Source organism: Anabrus simplex, chromosome 3 (genome assembly GCF_040414725.1).
Source record: "Anabrus simplex isolate iqAnaSimp1 chromosome 3, ASM4041472v1, whole genome shotgun sequence".
Taxonomy (NCBI): Eukaryota; Metazoa; Arthropoda; class Insecta; order Orthoptera; family Tettigoniidae; genus Anabrus; species Anabrus simplex.
The window spans coordinates 65,131,064-65,153,167 of record NC_090267.1 but is presented as its reverse complement, the minus strand read 5'-3'; the positions used below and the strand labels follow the sequence as shown (position 1 = coordinate 65,153,167).

Genomic DNA, 22,104 nt, shown 5'->3' with positions numbered 1-22,104 from the left:
TTCCATTGTAATTTATTTTAGACAGAACGTCGTCTGTCGGGTCAGCTAGTAATAATAATAATCATAATTCTGCGGGGCTATTGTTAATTTAGTACAGCCCTTGAAATTCAGGCCCCCCTGCCGCCCGACGAGGGTGAGTGGCATCTGCCTTGTATGTGGGAACTGCGTGTTTTATTGGTGAAAGATAGTTTTGTGTGCGGTGTGATTAAATTTATAATAACAGATTAATTGAATCTTCGCAAGTGTTATCGCTGTTAGCAGAAGAGTTATAAAAGTTATTCCGCGCTCCATAATATTCAACACATATTTACATTAAAATAGGCGTTTTTACTAATGCAGAGCTTTCTAAAGTTAACCCAATTAAGTAACAATGCAGAATATCGGTATTCAAAAATAATGTACAAAGCTTGCAGAGGAGTAGTTTGTATGACTTTAAGCTGTAAAATAACATAGGATAGTCGCTCCTGTGCCAAAACCGCGAATGTGACAAGGTACTTCCTATCCATTATTTCCCTTTAAGACTGCTCACGCCTCCCAGCCACATAACGAGATGTAATCCATCAGAATAAATTTCCTTGAGTTCAATATCCTATGCTAATATGTAATGGAAAATTAACTTCATTTTCCTTTACAAGCAATCACAGGAAAATGAACACAACAAACATTGTTCTGATGGACTGCATATCCATGTGTGGCGGGGAGGCGCGACCAGTCTTCAGGAGAATAATGGACAGGAAGAGTATTGTGACGTACGAGGTATTGCTTGCGCAGAGAATGCGTTTCAAATACGGGTCAATTTGTGGTCGGACAGAGTGGGAGAACCCGAGTCTCGGTATGTTATATAAGACGATGAATAACTACCTAACCAACTAACTACATAAATAAATAAAACAATAAATATGGCGATCATTACGAAGGATGGATATAAACTAACTTTTTGGTACCTATATACAGTAATTTCTGACTTTTGCTATACATCTATTCTGCTGGTCGAATTTATTTGGTGAAGTAATTACTCGCGTGTATGCACATTGGTCCTTATCAAATTTCAGTTATGATTTCTTCCCTAGTTATAGTAAGTGTGTGGCTCCAGATACCACATACAACCATTTTAATTCGAAGCCAATTAGGCTGTCTGCCTTCGACTTTCAGCGACTTTACGTTTTACTCAGCTATATCGCAGGGAAACGGGTCTGTACTGAGTTTTGTCGGGTAAATTCTGTCCACCCCTCAAAAATCCAATGACCTCTGTCTGATTTGAACCAATGATCCTTTCTTCTACTGGTCCTCAGGGAGTTATGTCGTTAATCAATTTTAAGAAATCAGGATCACGAAATTATGAAACTGCGTAGTTGACAGCCCCGTGGTGTAGGGGTAGCGTGCCTGCCTCTCACCCGGAGGCCCCGGGTTCGATTCCAGGCCAGGTCAGGGATTTTTACCTGGACCTGAGGGCTGGTTCGAGGTCCACTCAGCCTACGTCATTAGAACTGAGGAGCTATCTGACGGTGAGATAGCGGCCCCAGTATAGGAAGCCAAGAATAACGGCCGAGAGGATTCGTCGTGCTGACCACACGACACCTCGTAATCTGCAGGCCTTCGGGCTGAGCAGCCGTCGCTTGGTAGGCCAAGGCCCTTCAAGGGCTGTAGTGCCATGGGGTTTGGTTTTGGTAGTTGACACGCGTACTATTCGAGGTTTACGGTCTATAATTAATTTGTGTGTGCATGTTTCAAATTTGATGAATAACAAGTGGTGTATCGATCGTAGTACTTGATGCTGTCGGCACAAGATAATAAGAGGAAGATAGGAGAGAGTGGTGTGAGGCCACGTGAATGGAAAGCTGAGCAGTATCAGCTGACGGGAGGAAGAACACCGATTACAAACCTTTTGTGTACACACACACATTCCATACACACATACATAATACGTGCATACAGGTAAGTAGACATATAAATAACTCCATCCGCTGATCACCATAGGAAATTATGAGCCAAATATTATTTGGTCAAAATAAAATAAAAAATAAGAATGACAAGGAGAAGAAGAAGAGGAATGTCCAACTCATTGGCTGAATGGTCGGCTCAGAGGGTCCCGAGTTCGATTCCTGGCCGGGTCGGGGATTTTAATCGCGTCTGATTAGTTCTTCTGGCCCGGAGACTGGGTGTATGTGTTTGTCTCAACACTTTCCTCTTCATATTCAGACAACACACTACACTACCAACGACCACAAAAACACTCAATAGTAATTAGATCCCTCCGCATAGGGTTTGTGTCAAGAAGGTAATCCAACCGTAAAACAGGGACAAATCCACATTCGCGACACAGTTCACAACCGCGACTTCACAGATGTGGGAAAAGCGGTGAAGGAAAACACCCAGAAAAAAATTGCGCTGCTTCCCTTCGGAACATTTTTCAGTTCTCGTATCAAGTAATCCTGGTGAGGGTTCCATACATTGGTACCATACGTTGAAAAATGGGGTCTTACCGTTGCTTTATATGCTTTCTCCTTTATATTTACTACAAACTATAAATACGGTCATAGACATTTAAAGAGATATTTAACCTTTATTTACAGCTTTGAAAATTGGATTACTCCAATGAAGCTCCTTCCTTATGTATTAACATCTAAGTACCGTACATTTAAAGAACACGCCAACATAGTAATTAAAATTGAGAGGAATTTTCCTCTTAATGAAACTTACTACTTCACATGTTCATTATCAATTGCTGGTAGAACACCTTGTTTACAAGACACCACTGTAATGCATACCCTAGAGTGGTGTGAAATCATTCTATGAACTTCTAGGAAATTGTGGTGAGTTACCGCGCAGTAAATAACACGACCCTGTTTATCTTTTATCAACGTATATTCAGAAATCAAGTAAGTTAGTTACAATTTTAAAACTATGCAAAATTGAATGATGACATGAAATAAAGGAAGCATTAAAAAGCGAACTTCAGTGTGAACTGTGCCCTTTGGCGGCGTCGGCCGGGAATCATTCATGGAATCACTGGCAGATTTGGATCGCTCTGCGGATATTTGCCATAGATCTATGAAAGGCCTGACTTGCATTATTTCACAATGTAGTCATCGTCAGAGTTGATAACATGGTCAAAACAGACGTTAAAATATACGGCATGCCTTGTGCACGTTCATCAGTAGACGGCTCACATCTGATTGTCTTAAATCGATAATTGTTTCCATCGATATCCATGTTATGTTTTCTTCCCCTCGAAGTACGATGCATTCATCTTGAATTAAACTGACCGTTAGACTTCTGAATGTTAGTAGCGAATGCCTCACAATGTGCATTTAATAACTCTCATATAACTACTGGCAAAACAAATAGGCCTACCTGTAGGAAGTCTCTTGGTGTCGCTCCTAGCACTTGGAGTATTTTGTCGTAGCCGGAGTCTTGACAAAATTCGAAGAACGTTTTCCCGAACAGCTCTAAGATGGAGTCTGCCGGAATCTCTGGAAGCAGAATTATTTCCAATTGTTAAAATATAACTATAGATATAAATGCCCTGTATAAAATAATTAATAACAATATTAATTACTCAAATATCGTCCCTTAAGAAACAATACCGCGTATCTAACAATGCTGTTCCTGTCCAATATTTTCCTTAAGTCTGGTCACGTCTCCGCGCCACATATTGAAAAGCAGACCATCAGAACAATTTTCGTTGAGTTCATTTTCCTATGTGGCTTGGTGTAAGGAAAACTGAACCTTAAATGCATCATACTCTAGGATGGGGTTACGTCATGTAAACATACATTCCTACAGTACGGTACAGCAAGGCTGATTTTCCTTTACACACGCGCACAGGAAACTGAACTCAACGAAAATTGCTCCAATGGACTGCATATCCATATGTGGCTGAGAGGCGTGACTAGTCTTAAGGAATGTAGTGGATAGGAAGAGCATTGTCAGACACACGGTGTTGTTTCTTAGGAAACGATATATTACTGCTAAACCTTCTCTCTACACCACATAATTTAAATCGAGCTACAAATATGTCCTTTATTTGAAAGGCTAAATCTGAAATTAATAATTAATAGACCCATGATAGCAGTATTCATTCGTACATGGATACATTTAGTATGACAGAAGAAAATTTTTCTTCTTAATGTAATTCTTTACTTCTCAATATAAATTAATAGTGGTGAATAAATTAAAATTACTCTGGCGTTAAGTTTGTAAATCATAGTTTTAAACATCTCAAGTGAAATATTGCCTTTTAATTTTCCTATCAAAATCCTTACATATAACTTCTTACTAGTTAACAGCTAAGCAGCTTGAATTGTGATATGGCCTTAGAGTTATGTTTCCCGTTGTTTTTAACCTTATGTTGTGTTCCTGATAATCTGAGTACTTTAAAAATAGGTTTGTTTATTACTAACATATACAGTATGTAACAATTGTAACTGGCCAATTACCTGATATAATCACAAAAAATAAATACTGTAACTAAGTTGTACGAGGTGATAGTATTAATGGGGTAGCTTACAATAGTAACCGTTATGTCCGACTCGTTCGCTGAATGGTCAGCGTACTGGCCTTCGATTCAGTGGGTCACGGGCTCGATACCCGGCCTAGTCGGGGATTTTAATCGTTTTGATTAATTCGTCTGGCTCGGGGACTGGGTGTATTTGTTTGTCCCAATACTCTCCTCATCATATCGTCGCTCGACCGGTAAAAGGTTGTATTCCACAAAGCTCTTCCTATCAATTATTCTCCTTAAGACTGGTCACGCCTCCCAGCCACGTATGGATATGCAGTCCATCAGAACCAATTTTGTTGTGTTCATTTTCCTATGCCCATGTGTAAAGGAAAATGAACCTTACAGTACCGTACTGTAGGAATGTACGTTTGCATTACGTATTTACGCACTCCTAGTGTACAATGCATGTAAGGTTCATTTTCGTTTAATCGTCGACATAGGAAAACGAACACAACGGACATTGTTCTGATGGACTGCGTATCCATATGTGGCTGGGAGGCGTGACCAGTCTTAAGGAGAATAATGGATAGGAAGAGTATTGTGGGATACAACGTTTTACCGGTGAAGCGACGATATTCAGACAATATACCACACACCACACCAACAACCACCTCAGAAACACGCAATAGTGATCACGTGATTACATCCCTCCATATTGGGTTGCGTCAGGAAGGGCATCCGTCCGTAAAACAGGGCCAAATCCAGATGTGCTACGCAGTTCGCACCCGCGACTCCACATGTGTGGGGAAAAGCGGTAGCAGAATAATAATAATAATAATAATAATAATAATAATAATAATAATCATAATAATAATAATAATAATAATAATAATAATAATAATAAGAAGAAGAACCGTTATACCTGTAACGAGTGTGAATAACCGAGTATCTGGAAATGCTCCTTCTAACAATTATTTCCCGTAAAACTTGTCACGCCTCTCGGTCACGTATGGATATGGAGTCCATCAGAATAACAGTCCTTGTATTCATTTTCATACTCGTATGTAGTTGTATATGTAAAGGAAAATGAACTTTACATGCTGGAGTGAGTAAATTCGTCATTCGGATACATAACATTGAGGATGTATCCGTGATGATGTTACAATTTTTCAGGGATGATGGAGTTCGGCAAATGGATCAATTTGAGATAAGGGACCATATTACCCAACGATCGAGTCAAATCATTCTAAGTCCGTTTACCTGCACAAGTTTCACAAGCTGCTCCATGTACATCAAATGTTCGAAATGAGTTCCCTTGTATCAATGCAGGTATGGCATCGTCGCACAAGGTTATGTCGTACCCGTTCGAAGATCCCCGATGTCGTTTGAACTGTTAACAACGGATGGACGATAAACAACTTGGATTACTAATAACTTCCGACTCGAACGTTTCCGGACTACGGTTCCTAATCTCAAATTGATCCATTTGCCGTCCGCTAATGTGGCGGACAAAAATTCCTGTCGGAGACTCTATGCTTAAGGGAAACGGTAAGTTATCAGCTGAAGTGCGGGTACTGAAGAACTTGAAGCTGGTTATTCCCCCCCCCCCCGTTTTGTTTTGCTATTTCGACTCATTTCATACCACCAGGTTGATTGGTCCGGGGGATTGGCAAGTTCGATCTTGGCCCAGTCCGATGGTTCAAATAACGTCAGCCTCGTGTCCGGCATGTAAAAGAACTCCCGTGAGCCGAAACTCCGCATCCTCGGCGTCTCCGTTAATCATAAAAGTATTTAGTAGGACGCAAAGCTGTGAATAATTTGAATTTCTTCCCAGGTTTCTTGAATTTCGAATTATGAGGAGCTGACTGCACTGCCTGATGTTATTAAACGATAGCATTCCTTTTGAACATCTGCATTTCTGGCTGTCGCACAGGTGGATGTTTCAATACCAACTGTTTACCTACCTACCTTTCTCTTAAAAATTTTCAGAACTTCCAACGGAGAAGTTGGAACTTAATTGAAAATTTCCCTGGAAAATATATTGCAACTCCTTAATCATCGTCTTATAAATGATTATTTTTCTAATTCGTCCTTTTGAATTCCAACTTTATATTCACATTTTGATATTTCCCCTCCTCTAAAAGTTTATCTGAAGTTTATTCGTTTACTAACGTCAATCCACGCCCTCACTTTACTAACAGCTCGGAACATACCACGTAGTCGAGCAGCTCGTCCCTTTACTCCCAAGTCTTCCCAGCCCAAAGTTTGCCCAATTTTCGTAACACTATTCTTTTGTCGGAAATCACACAGAACAAATCGCAATGATTTCCTTCGGTTCTTTTCCATTTCTCGTATCAAGTAATTCTGGTGAGGGGCCATACTCTAATTGGAGCCATACTCTAATTGGGGTTTTACAAGAGATACGTACACGCTCTCTTTTACCCATAAATATTATCATCACCCTGTGAAGATATCCGTAACCTTTATAAACAGCATCGTTAGTGTAATTACCACAATGAAGATACTTCCTTGTATTTACACCTTGGTACAACACTTACATTGGAATGTTCACACCATCAGCACAAATTACTTTTACTCATGTTAAAACTTACAGCCTGTCTTTTGATATATTCATACCTTTATTTGCTGTCTATCTTACAACATTATCGAGGGTTTTTTGTAGTCGATTACTTCATCTGAGGTTCATTGAATTTCGAGTTATCGAAAGTCGACTCTTCTGTCCTTGGTTATTAAACACGTACATCACCTTTGATAATACTATTGTCGTCTTTTGTTTGCGGAGTACATACATTAATTCATATATATATTGTAACCTTTCCAAGGCATCAGTACATGAACCAGTTACCATTGTTCATAAATATGACGTTAGAATGGAGTACCATCGGTGAGCTTCGAACTCAGCCCGGTTTGTCGAAGCCTCACCCTCCCCTACTGGAATAGTTCGCTAGCCGAGTCGGTATCGCATTTTCGGGTCTGTGGACTGTCCGATGGGGCGGTAAGTCCTTTAGTAATAGTCTCTATAGTAGGGGGAAAAGTTAATTATGAGAGGAATACCATTTCATTACTAATGAGAAGAGAGACAATATCTTGTATAATAAATTTTTACTTATACTAGTGAAACACATTATTTACATGGGTATGCCATACAAACACCTTACATATATTAACTTGGGTGATCTTAACGTTTAAATGTTCGGTAGTCCTTTCTACACTTCATTATACGTTTAAATATTCAAAATTAAGAAGGCGCTCCCTCTCGAACTATTACACTACCGGTACCTCAGACTTAGAGAGGCGTTTTCTCTCTAATTATTTCACTTTACACTTACACTAATCACTTTACACACACATCTATTCAACATAGGCATACCCAGCTGTAATTCTGTTTGTTTGTCGAAAATTAATATATTCAACTTGCATCAAATTATGATATGAGTTTGCTAGTATCGTATGAACTGAAATAGGCAATTTACACTCCCAATCCCTTGAAAGTCGCGTTACAACAGTACTTTAAGTTATACGTTGCCAAATATGCAGTATGACAAACACGCCCATTTCATTAGGATTTTTATCAACACATATATCAGGACATTATTTACACAACGATGTTACCTATGGACAAGCATTTAGCGACTTCTATACCAGACATCATAAACAAAGTATTATAGCACTCCCTGCAACAAATGGACAAGAATATATACACTTCACATACACATAATGGGCCGCAGGTGGTCTTATTTCACCTGCCGCTTGTGACAGGAGGCTTTACTGTCTCCTGCGATGAACTCAGGACCTTCTGAGACGGGGTATATCTGACCTGGAATTCCCTATACGCTGTGGATAATTAAAGAAATAAATTGGAGGGATCCTTCATTTAATGCTCATTTGGAATCTCTGCGACGTTGGCTCTATTTAAATTAGCACACATAATCTTTGTATCGAGAGGAAAAGGAACTCGCCACTTGTATCTGTTCTATTTCACTGAAGAAACGCCTTCACTCCCCCGTTTAAAGGGGCTCATAAAACTCCCGCTGGGAGCTACCCGTGCCACACTTTCAAAGAGCAGTCCACTAGCCTTCTCGGGCAATGACTTCACGGCAAATAATCTATTCACTTCTTTCAATACTGGCCATAAATGGCATCACACAAATCACGGCCCTATATCCGGCCTAATCAACATATTCACATCGCGATATGCACCTCGCGTGTCTTAATGACAGATTCCAAGGGAACTTCACATTTCATTTCGCAATATATATTATGGCTACAGCCTGTTCAGCCATTTCATTTCCTCTCGGTACATCGACCACGATGCAGATCTAACGATGATCTCCTGCCATCAGGGTCCAAGTTAATTTGCACATTCGCGAACTAATTAGCGATGTAAGATATATACCCCAATCTCATGCTCCATTCGTTGTTCCAGCAGTTTTAATTTCTAGTAAGGAGGATTTCCTAAGAGCTTGTGAAGTACAAAAAAAAAAACCAGTTACTGAGATATCTCTGAGGACTCCTATTGGCTGTAAAAAGATGATAACTGGAGTCGCTTACGTAGAATATTCAGGCCCTTTTACTTGACGGTACTTCACACTTAATTAATCTGAGGTCCTTAAATTTACGTCATGCATTATCAAACCCTTGTAAAAAAAATGGAAGTATGGTCGTTCCCAAACCATGAAGAAAGTATTCCATAAAAGACCCAAATAAAAATGAAATTATAATTATTATCCCTCTGAAATGGCGTGCTTGCAGTCTACGTTATATCTAAGTGAAAAATTTACATATTTACAATGGGACACGACCTTCAAAGATATAAATACTTGGAAATGTACTCAGCCTTCTGGATACCACGTTCACAGCTTTACAGGGAGGCACTCCATGGATTTTAGACTGCTTGCATCACGTCATCGGTGATGTGAAGACCCATGATGACTTCCTGGCAGGTCACGAACATGACGGCTTGATCTGGTATGACGTTCTCGACGTTCTCTGCTACACCAGGCGAAGACAGCTAGGCGTCTGGTTCTCTCTAATATGCAGGCAAAATTCTGGCATTCAGATGGGCGTCGGCGTTCACTCCGGCGTTCACGTAGACATGTAAATGAGGGGAAATTATCTCAAGTGAATACGTTAGTTTATCACACACCACAATTTGAACATATGGTTGGATTTGCTCAATAGCACGAGCATTCCAACCTAATGTCGGTAATGTCCCAGAAGCCCGACATTAATCCCTTCTCATTTATCTATTCTTCTCGTAGGCAGCGATTATAGGCCCAGAAATTTCACTAGTTTCCCTAGAAACGACAGTGGTTAGGCCACTAATGTATTAGCATTCTCATATTCATGACACTAGTTCAGGCCTGTTCTAATGCACTTAGCCGTAAGTCGAGCTCTCAACTGTACTGCGGGTTATTTTAACGTGGCGCTGTCCTCAATTAGGTCTAACTGAGCTGTTCACTGACTTTCTTGGTAATTCATATTGATATCAAGCACGTACGCTCCACCCACTTCGCTAAGTACGTCACTATATATGTTAACTGAGCCGTATTAACTTAGACACATAGGAGGCTTGATGTACGACCTTTTCTACACACGGGTATCAGTTATTACGGTTTCGTACCGTTCCTATTTATTAATTTGCGGCACACTGTACACGCTAACATCTCACTCAGAGGGTGATTATTTCCACATACTCACAGAATTTAATGAATCACTGTATTACACTACTCAAATTACAAGATTATTTCTTCACAAACGACTCACTCACAAGCCACGACGAAATACTACCGTACTGGCATTACAATAAGAACGCACTGGTTGGTGTCTCCTTCTCAGCTCATGAATATATAGGCGCGCTACGCTAGAGACCCGAATGCTGAGGGTGGGGGAAAAAATGCAATCCTTTCTCACACATTGGTCCGTTAATACGCAACGTACAGTAACGAACAGGATATCAAAATGTAGCTCTTGTATTCCCATCTCCACTGAGTGACTGTTATTAAAATAACTTCGTAGGTTCTGAAGCAATCTTAAAAGCGTCCTTTAGTTTTCTGGCGGTGAATGATGACGAGCACAGGGGATTCCTTGTGTTCCTTGGCACGGTTAGGGCCCAACATCTGTTAGTCATTAAGACGCGCCCTTGTTTACAGCGCAGTTATCTCTCTGTCAGTTAAGTAGAGCACTTCTCGGTCTCATAATTATGCGTAAAATTCCCTGATTCAAATGAATGTTTGCGCTTAATTATCCATTGGGTATTTTGCGATTCATGAAAATTAATAGAAATAAAACAGCTGAACGCGATAAGTTGGTAGTGGTGGATGAGCGAGGAAAACATGGTATAATGTTAGTTTTCACGTTGGACCTACTCTCTGGGCTCAGTTAGTGACCTAGATTCTTTGTCACGTGATAACGCGTATGGTTTCATCTCGCTCGTGGTGGGAGTGAGAGAGTTTCGAGTACAAGCGCTCTTGCACCGCCTTGCTGCTAATTACCAGCAACTAGAGCTGGGTCGCGCGACTCTGGATATTGCAACTCGAGTCCTGGAGCGGGCAGAAAAATTCTGACTTGGGCAGTTTTTATCGTAGAATGACGCGGAAAACGGCATATTTCATCTCCTGGATATCATGACATACTATAGGTGACGTTGTGAACGGTCACAATATATATATATATATCTTCATTATAGAATGTTATGCCTTTCGGCGTTCAGTCTGCAAGCCTCTGTATACCGACTAGTCACCGCCACAATCCTCAATTTGTAACTAGTTCCGTTGCCTCGTTTTCTTCTATACCCATTATCTTTAAATCGTTGGGAACTGAGTCTAACAATCGTCATCTTGATCTTACCCTCCATAACAGAATTCATTATATTCCTAGGTAACCTACTCTTCCGCCGTACCGACTGTCAGCAGCAGAAGTTAAACATTGGCAAGAAAATTAAAGACAACAGGAAAAAGAATTCATTAACATCAAAAACATACTGCTACCTTAGATAAAACAATCACTTACCCAGAGACCATGAACCAAAATAACCCCTGGTATGGCAATAAGTTGTTTTAACACTACCAAAGAAAACAAGAGGTTCATTGAGAACAAGGTACAAATTACTTTATTCAATAAATAAGGGTTAAAAGGGAGATATAATTAGTATAGAATTAAAGAAATAAACGTCCTCGAGATGAAACCATAAACCAATTAAAACCAAAAACGCAGTGATGTATTAATTTAAAGTGTTCGGCTGAACGAAAAGGAAAAAAGAAATAATAGATTTTCTGTATTTTTTAAACACATGCAAGAAACTTGAGCACTTAGTAACCTGTTTTACAATCAACCTGAAACCATCCTGTTGCTCAAGTTATTCTCTTCCATAGTTTCAAGCCATTTAATTTTCTTTCATTATAATTATTATACTTCAAAAGCACCAACAACCATCACAGAGATTCCACTAGAATTCAGTTCGTATCTTACTGCCAGAAAACATAGTTAAACATACAACCCAACAGGAGGGCAGAAGAACCAACCCCAGCAAAATAATGAAGGGAAATTAAGAAGGAGAAGGCATGGAAAACAAGTTAATACACCACCGAGATGTAGGGACCACCAAACCCGTATAATTAAAATCAAACGCAATGACCGTGAGCTACCCCATAATAATACTAATAATAATCATCAACCCAACCGGTTGCTATAGTAACGAAAACACATCAAGCGTCCATAGCAACCACCAATATCAAAACAAGTACAACAATGGTACATACACAGGAGGAAAGAAACCCCAAAAATATAATGAAAAATGAATACTACAAGATAAAATTAATTAACCGGAATAGGAATGTGGCAGAAAACCATATCACTGAAATTCAGGTGAAACCTCTTGTGTTCTATAATTTATGAACAGAGCAGTTACCTTTCAAATTATGCATACTCAAAACGCTAGATAAGTATACACCAATTTGCCTTGTCAAAACAAGAAGAAATGCGAAATCATAATATTTATTTGGAAGTAACCTTCTCAAAATTCACTACCCTCACTTTTAAGAAACAGTTAGGCGATATTATCAAGATACAATAAAGGAACCCGATTTAATGAATACCCTAAATAAATCGAAAGAATGCGAAGATGGACGCTTTTAGAAGTTCACACACCCGAGATCTTCAGACACAAAGTTTTGTACATCGTCTTCCATAGAATACAGAGGCCAAAAGGAATAGAATTGTGAAGAGGCTTACATGTTGGTTCAAGCTGCAAAAACACGTTATCATAGTCTACTCACGTAGAGGCACTAGTAGTTTAACATATCCAGAAGGAAAATTAAAAAAAATAAGAGGACGTTCAGTTTCAATAAGTTAAGAAGATTTCCGAGGGCAAAGCCCTCACACAAATTACAACTATCAAGGCTCCATATCGTAGATGGGAACCATATCCCGGAGCGAAGCAAACACACGTCCTTCCTTCATCTTACACAAGGTACAACTCACGGCGGCGCACACCAATAATCAGCATGGCCTCACCGAGCGGAAAGAGAAAGTAATATACTCTCCTTCAAGAAGACACTACAACTTAGGGCACGTAATTGTACCAGACTAGGTTTAAGGATCCCAGGAGAAAACATTAAAGCAATATCATGTCATGGTTACAATGACGAAGGTGGTATCAAATAAATAATGTGGGCAAAGCCACGTAGAAAGAAGGAAATAATTTCCGAATGACACGAATTTCAATAGCACGAATGCAGATTTCGAAATATGGTTAGGGAGAGGAAAAACTCGGCACCAACGTGACACCTATCTTCATCGATTCGCCACACATGACCCCACTACCGAAGCCTGTTTTATGTGTACAACTCCATCCAATGAGTTCATTCCCAACTTAGACTTTATTTTCTCATTCTGAGTACCCTCCTGCCTTTATTCCCATCTGTTTTTACCAACAATCATTCTCACTACGTTCATGACTGTTAATTCTACCTCATCAATAAGATATCATAAGCCCGCCAAGCTTTCACTCGAATAAAGCAAAGTTTGTCTGAAAACAGACCGATGTATAGCTTCATCCGGGAGCTGACTTCCTTCTTACAGAATACTGTTGATCGCAAATGCGGGCTCACTGTATTAGCTTTACTGAACCTTGATTCAATATCACTTACTATACTACCATCCTGGGAGAACACACATCATAAATACTTTAATTTGTCTACCTGTTCCAGCTTTGTATCACCAATCTGACATTCAGTTCTCTTGGATTTCTTTCCTACTGACATAAATTTAATCTTCGAAAGGCTAATTTTCAAACCAAACTCATTGCACCTTTTTTCAAGTTCCAAATCGCAGGCTTTCGGCCATTAAGAACAAGTCGTCAACTTAGGCCAGACTGATTACTACATTTACACGTGCCTGAATCCCTCCCTGCCCCTTTATACCTTTCAGCAGATGATCCATGAAAACTACGAACAACAAAGGTGAAAGATTATAGCCTTGTCTAACCCTTGTAAGTACCCTGAACCAAGAACTCTTTCTGCCATCAATTCTCACTGCAGTGCAATTATCAATATAAATGCCTTCCATTGATTTTCATAATATACCCTTGATCTCACAGTCCTCCAGTACCCTCGGTACCCTGTCATATGCTTTCTATAGATATACGAAACATGAACATAACTGTCTGTTCCTGTTGTATATTTTTTTCAATTACCTGGCACAAACCGAAAATCTGATCCTGATAGCCCTTCTGTGGTCTGAAACCTCACTGATTTTTATCCAACTTCCTCTCAACCACTGAAAACACCCTCCCTTCCAAGATGCAAGTGAATACTTTGCCCGGTACACTATTCATTGAGAAACCTCGATAGTTGTTGCAATCCTTCTTCTTCCCTTGAAACCACTGCTTTTGTTCAATCTGAAGGTATCTTACTAACACTCCATGCTAATCTTATTACTGTACGCAGCCATTTTATCCCTGTCGTCCCGCTATACTTCACCATTTCAGGTCTAATTTCATATATTCCATCTGCTTTATGACAGGGGAGTATATTTACCACCCTTTCCACTTCATCAAGTGTAATTACACCAACTCCTTTGTCCTCCTCCCCATCAGCCCGGTTGTTTGTGACATCATAAGGATGATACCGTTTTACGTTGAGAAGATTTTAAAAATATTCCTTCGACCTCTCCAGTGATTCCTTTGGATCTATTATGAGTTCACCTGATTTACACAAAACACTATTCATTTCCCTTTTCCCTCCCTTCCTAAGATTGTTTATTACTGTATAGAAATGTTTCCTTGTTGCTTGACAGAGAACGTAAGCAGAAATAATTAGGATAATGTGAAGATAAAGTTGGAATTTAAGAGGACAAATTGGTGCAAATATTCGTTTATAGGAAGGACAGTTAGTGATTGGAATAACTTGCCAAGGGCGATGTTCAATAAATTTCCAATTTCTTTGAAATCTTTTAAGAAAAGGTTAGGAAAACAAGAGATATGGAATTTGCTACCTGGGCGGCTGCCCTAAATGCAGATCAGTAGTACTGTTTGACGGTCTTTCTGTAGAGGGAACTCTTAACCATTGTATTAACATCTTAATCATTTCTTTAGTAACTGGAAATGTATTAACTGTAAGCTATGAACTCGGAAAACGCGGCACACCTTGGAGTACAAACCGCCAATAAGTATTTCCCTACTTACGCAGAACAGCGACAGCCGCTTGGATTAGACTGTAAGTTATATCGTCGTCGTAAATCTGTCGAACCAGGAACTGGCCCTCCATGCTCACTTCGGCCTCTTTCCTGCAACAACATAAAGTATGTTTTAAAAGTATAGATATAAAATAAAAAATATAAGTATGACTAACATAGATGTAGAACTTGAAAAATTAATCCTGAATGCTAGCTTCAATCACATAAGCACTCCTCTTGACTAATGAATTTCTTCAATCAAATGAGTTTTGTAGGTGGAAAATGTTGTCTCACTTTCTTCATAAACATAACTGAGTGAACTTTGCCATTCGTCTGCCAGAATTAGTGTGAGATAGATAGGAGAGACCTTACTATAATACTAAAGAAGATAAAGGATTTTGTGATGCATGCCATTGGCAAACAGATCAATTACCGTAATACAGAAATTGAAAGTAATATTTGATTAATCTTTTCAAGAATTCAGGACAATATATATGTGTGTGAATAAACTGAGCGAGGTAAATATACATATGGTACAGCGTTGTTTTGAAAATATTACACATTGGTAATTATGTATGCTACAGATTATTGAGTCTGGGTTTGAGGTACAACAGTGAGCTAATTGGGTGAATGGAAGAATTTATTTAACGCAAAAACATAATTCCAAGTGGTTTTGGATGGGAGGGTTACATTCAGAAAATTCGTAATGGAGGAGAATTTGGTGCCTATTCTGAATTATGTTGTGAAATATTGAATGAAACTCTAACAAGAGTGTATGAATAACTAAAATAGTAAAATGGTAAAAAGAGTATCAGTTTTTATAAATTAACGGTTTATACATTTTCAGAAATAGTGGAACTGTACAACTCGTACTGGAAATATACTTTAAGAGAATAGCATTATAAATAAACCCACCCTGATTCGTGATTTTACACTATAATATAGATCTAAACGTATTTAAAATACAAAATACTTCCGTAAGTATTAAAAGCATATGCCAGTTCAAATTGAACTTTGAATTTACCAGCATTTCTACCTACTAAGGACACTACTGTTTATTAAACTTACAAAGTAGAAGGAGAAGCTGATAAGCATAAACTTACAGATTTTTGTAACAAATTTAGTATGATATGCATGCGGCATTTGGTGGTAATTAGATGGAACACAATTCCATTTTACAAAGGTTAGAATGGTAAATGCTATGATATTGAGACAAAACCACCCTGAACTCTGTTCAGATATTGCTGATCTGTAGAGTACAAAGGAACCAGGTGGGGTCTAACCCTGCCACCACCCAGAGGGGCAGGTTTAACAGGCAATACAATCTTTAGAAAGACATCAATAACTCCATGGTTTACAGAGAATGTATTAAACTTCTTGTTTATGACCAAATATTGATAGAAATGTTTTCAAATCACGGCCGTAGTCGCATTCATTGTCATTATCGTCTTTAACATAGTTTTTGTTACTGTTGCTGCTCTTTCTGCTCTTGAACAACGCTCTCTATATCGTTTGTACGTGATTGAATAAAAAAGCAAGAAAAATAACGTCGTGATTAAACAGTGTGAAAGTTAGTAGCTAGGAGGACAGATATTACGGATAATAAGTAGATTATGCATAAAGAATTTGGGAGAGGGGAGGGCACTTGCAATTATCGTATAGAGTGACAAATTTGCTGGATGAAGAATATTCAATGTTTGTGCCTCTTTACTTACTTCACAGGAAATTCATTCAGCCCGTTTGGGAAGATTTATACGTTCATTGGGTGGACGTTCAGATCTTACTTCCTCGTAAATTGCTAAAATTTAATTCGTTCTACAGTACAGTTCCATTTCCTTTCTATCATATATAGACACTTTCTTCAAATATTGTGGGACTCCTGTCTCTCCTTAAATTTTACCGAAGGAAACTGTGTAATTTTTGAGCACATGTATTTTTCTTGAACGTCGTAAGAACTACTCTTAAAACACACATTCACCAAAGTCTCGTTTGTTCTAGAACGAACTATAGCAGATGAAAAGTACACAGGAAAGTCCACAGTTAGAATTATGATGAAGTCAATTATGTCAAGGAAAATGAACCTTTAGTACATAATACAGTAGGAATTCGAAAATACTTTATGCAAACATACATTCCTAGAGCGCGGTGCGGGCAACCATAGGAATACTAAAACAACGAACGTCCACATCTTTGTCCATAGGGCCTCTGGCAGGAATCAGACAGAGTGTTGTCGTTGTAACCAGTAAAACACCCTCCCTCTCATTCTGGGCCTCAGTCTAAATAGTGATAGTTTCAGGAGTACTATTGATGAGTGTCTGAAGAAAAACATGTTGTGGTTTTGAAGTGTTCGAAGAAGTGCCCTTCTTGTCGTATGAAGGCTCTAGCAAACGCATGGTACAGTAAGCTATCGACAGAAAGTTTAACTGCGAATATGCAACTCACCGAATCATGACACACGGTGTAATAATAAGCTACGGCCAAACTTTCTGGAAATAACCACTGGTAGAAGAAGAAAATATCGTCGCTGTTATAGCAAAACTCCGTATCTATCAATGATCTTCCTATCCATTATTCTTTTTAAGACTGGTCACGCCTCCTAGGCACATATGGATATACAGTCCATCAGTGCAATTTTCATTGTGTTCATTTTCCTGTGCCAACATTTAAAGGAAAATTAATCTTTAATGCATTATACTGTAGGAGTGCGTAAATACGTCATGCAAACATACATTCCTAGCGTACTTTATGGTGAGGTTCAATTTCCTTTACGGATAACCACAGGATAATGAACGCAACGAACGTTATACTGATGCACTATATATTTATATGTGGCTGGGAGGTGTGACCAATCTAAAGGAAAATAATGGACCGGGTACGCATTGGAAGATACCGAGGTTTTGCTCTAACAGTGGCGATATTGTATACGGACACAGGTCCAGCAACAATTTATTTCCATGTTTGAACTCATTTTTACAGAATGCCTCCATTCGCACTCATACGTGCATCAAGGCCTCGTCGCATTCAATCTCGGATGCGATGATGTACTCCTGGAGTTCCATGGCCATCCACAATACGGGAACGAAGACCCTCTACATCTTGTTCCGGTGTTTGATAAACAAGAGATTTGTAATGCCCCGCAATAAAATTCTAGTGGGGTTAGGTCCGGAAAGTGTGGAGGCCAAGGGACGTGTTTTCGAACCCATGCCTAGATAACATTTTCTTCTTCTACGTGTAAGGAATTTGCCCTGAAATTTGGCCGTACTTTATTGTTACATCCCGTACTTGAATATCCACCTATACAAAGAGATTCAGACTAGACAGAAAGGACGCTATGAACTTTGCTCCAGATATTTGTATGAAGTCAAAGTAAAAACGTAGTAGTCATAGGACTGTTTTTTTGTACTCGTGAGAAAGTTCTTAATGCATCTGTTTTTTCTTAGGGTGCTTTAAGATTAATTTACCACAACTCAAGAAAAATGTTACCACACTACCAACAAGCACAGAGACACACAATAGTATACGGAATACATCCCTCCTCAAAGGATAGGTGTCAGGAGGGGAACACCACCGTAAAGCTAGACCAGATTTATATCTCGTGCCGCCCCTATAAACTGGGGTGAACACTAGGAGGAAGGAAATAACAAGAAGCATACAAGAAGTGAGTTAAGCGATTTTCTGCACATTGTGCATCGTAATCTGCACAGTTTCACTGCAAAATGATATAAAGCACTTGTTCCGCAGAGTAACTGTCTTTGTTTTTAATGTTTAAAGTTAATCAAGATTTGGTGCATGATAGTTTACATTAAAATTAGTTGTGGGGGTGAACCTTATCGTAACCCTAGGATAAGGGCAGCAGTCCATCGATGAGTTTCTCCCTCTAGGTCACTTTTGAAAATATAGCTCAATTTGTAATTTATCTTCTCGGTAATGTATAATTTAATAGTTAATAAGCTAGTTTTACAAATTACATTTGGAAATTGGGTGCTTAACGCTAACATTGTCTGAATTGGGTTAAATTTGTTTTGCTTTTTTTTTTTTAAGTAAATTGTAACACTTACTTTATCTGCTCCCATATTTCGTCTCCAAATGTCTTCACGACCAGCAGTTCCAAAGCGTAGTTCACAAAACCATACTGAAACAGAAAAAGATTTATAGAGTGATGAAAATATAGCTTTTTTACACTGTATCTATAACTACAGTATCCTATGGGTCTGAATATCTATACCTTGCTTATTAGTATAAATAATTATATAACCCATATGTACCGTAATGAAGTTTAAAAAACAAACTCCCTCTCTTATTCACTGGCAGAGTGTCGGCCTCCGGACCCCGTGATCAAGGGTTCAAACTCGTAAGAAGTAGGTTGATTTTTGATTGATGGATGAAAGAGAAGTCCACTCGATACTCCATGTATTACGATATTGGCATGTAAGAGATCTCTGATGAAACACTTGGTATTTATCGGGCAAAATTAATTGACGTCGAAACTATTACACAGCTTAAATGTCATCAAATAACATGCCTGCACATGGGAACTGGGGCCATTAATTCTCATTATTTATTTATTTATGAATTTATTTCCTACCCACACCAAGCAAGGTTGACACAAGTGTGGACACCCAGTTCAGGGCAGGCACATGATTAATTACACACTACAGGACTTAATGTCTCAATTACAGGTACAGCTACGTCCCATAAACTACAATTATATGGCAGTACTTCTATCTAAGGTATGTTCTACAACATTATCTAATCTCCTATCTGTCTCCTGATACTGTGCCAATAGAGCCTTTACTTACATTTATTGTATAATGGAAGCCATTTCCTTTTAGTTTTGATTCAATTCATTTATAACTTTTACGTTCTTCAGTCTGTCGAAGCTAATTTATGAATAAACAAAATTTCCAAAGCATACCTGAAACAGATAATACCTGAAAGAGGAGCAATTTAATTAAAATTAAATGGTGTCAAATTTCACTTTGGAAAAATTAAATGATCGTAAATATGTCTCTCAATAAATTAAACTTGTTGATAACGATTATGTTATCTGTATGGAATTTGGGCTCAACAGTGCATCAAAAAGGCGAATCTGACTCCGAGCCCTGAAACTGCCACGATTTAAATAATGAGTACTCTAAAGTGTGATGAGAGGAGGAATCTCTGATAAAGGAGCTTCCAGTATGTCTCTCATTCATGGTCATCCATCGATACTTCACATCACAGCCTGCACGGTTGACAGGTAACATCGCGTCACACATTTTGTATCACTATTTTCGTGACGCAAATTTTCACATAACCATCAGCCGTCAGAAATACACTTCTCAAATAGGATTACATGTATAATTCTCGAAAGAACATCAACAGATTCTGTCAAATTACATTTATACTCGTAATTTGTTTTTTGTGAATTTACGAGACAGAATGCAGAAAACTGATATTTAAATCTGTAAGAAAAATGCCAAAATAGGATGAGGAGTTAGGCAAGGATTTCTACTCCCTCCTTCTCTCTTCAATATATTCATCGAAGAAGCCATCACAGTCAGGAAAGGGAAAACAGCTCTGATCAAAATTAATGGTAAACAAGTACATTCTGTAAGATTTGCTGATGATATTGTCATACTAACAGAAACAGGCAAAGGTATACAGAGAATGATCAGCATTCTAGCAAAAGCCTTAGGCAAATGGAACCTCAACATTAACGCAAAGGAAAAAAAATGTGACAAGGTGTAAATGCAATAAAACGCCTATAACACACATCAAAATAGACCCTGAAAAAACTGAACAAGTTAAACAGTTTTGCTACCTAGGGCCCTAATCGCGAGTGATAATCGGAGCATATCGGAAGCCACAAAAAGTTTAGAAATGGCAAAGAGAGCCTCCAAGATAAAACGCATCTGCTGGCCAATAAATATACAGATACTCAAACTCGGAAGGCCTCTGCAAAAACCTTTGTATGGAGCGTGCTACGGCACGGTTGTGAAAGCTGGACATTAGGAGAGCAGGAAAAGAAATGACTAGAGGTAATTGAAATGTGGATCTGGGAAAGAATGCAGAGATAAGTTGGACTGAAATGAACGGCAATGCGAGGTCTTCAGAGTGATAGGATAAAAACGGAGGCTAGTAACTGAAATTTAAAAACGGAAATTAAGATTTATTGGTGACATTCTGCGGCATGAGGAGTTCCTATGTGACATCATTGAAGGAAGAATTGATGGGAGAAGAGGAAGAGGACGGCCCAGAGTGTCTTATATCAAGAACCTGCTCAGAAAATTAACTGCAAGTTGAAAAGACTGGTTCAAAATAGACATCTGTGGCTGCGGTGACACGGCATAGCCTTTAGATTATGATGATGAAACGAACCTAATTTAAATATTTCGTCGTTGCCGGGACAAAACCTCCTATGTGATAATATTTTTGGAGATATACTGACCCGCAGCACATACATTATGAAGAGCGAGAATACCTTGACGATATTCACACAATATTGCACCTTGATGACAGAACCTTACTGGCCAAAGTTCTAAGCTAAAATATTTCACATAGGAGGTTTTCTCCCGGCAGCGACGATATGTAAAACAATTTTTGCCGGGCTGAATGGCTCAGACGGTTAAGGCGCTGGCCTTCTAACCCCAGCTTGGCAGGTTCGATCCTGGCTCAGTCCGGTGGTATTTGAAGGTGCTCAAATACGACAGCCCGGTGTCGGTAGATTTACTGGCACGTAGAAGAACTCCTGCGGGACTAAATTCCGGCACCTCGGCGTCTCCGAAGACCTTAAAAAGTAGTTAGTGGGACGTAAAGCAAATAACATTAAAAATGATTATTATTAAAACAATTTATGTTGTAAACTTTGCCCACTCTTCTAATAATTGTTGAAAGGTATCAGAAAGTTACAGGTAAACAAGCCAATTGACATAATCGCCAGTCGTAAGTTATGATCTTCATTTCCGTATTGACGTTTAACCAAT

The 22,104-nt window shown here is 38.9% G+C and overlaps 1 protein-coding gene across 1 annotated transcript in view; it reads right to left on the bottom strand.

Annotated features, from left to right (window-relative positions):
- Gycbeta100B (guanylate cyclase soluble subunit beta-1-like) overlaps positions 1–22,104 on the bottom strand; it is a 146,741-nt gene that overhangs the window by 103,607 nt on the left and 21,030 nt on the right. Inside the window, exons 2-4 of the mRNA XM_067144105.2 lie at positions 19,198–19,271; positions 15,150–15,250; positions 3,355–3,473 (exon numbers count right to left, since the gene is read on the bottom strand). Coding sequence (XP_067000206.1) covers positions 3,355–3,473; positions 15,150–15,250; positions 19,198–19,271 — 294 coding nt within the window. The remainder of the gene's footprint in view (positions 1–3,354; positions 3,474–15,149; positions 15,251–19,197; positions 19,272–22,104) is intronic.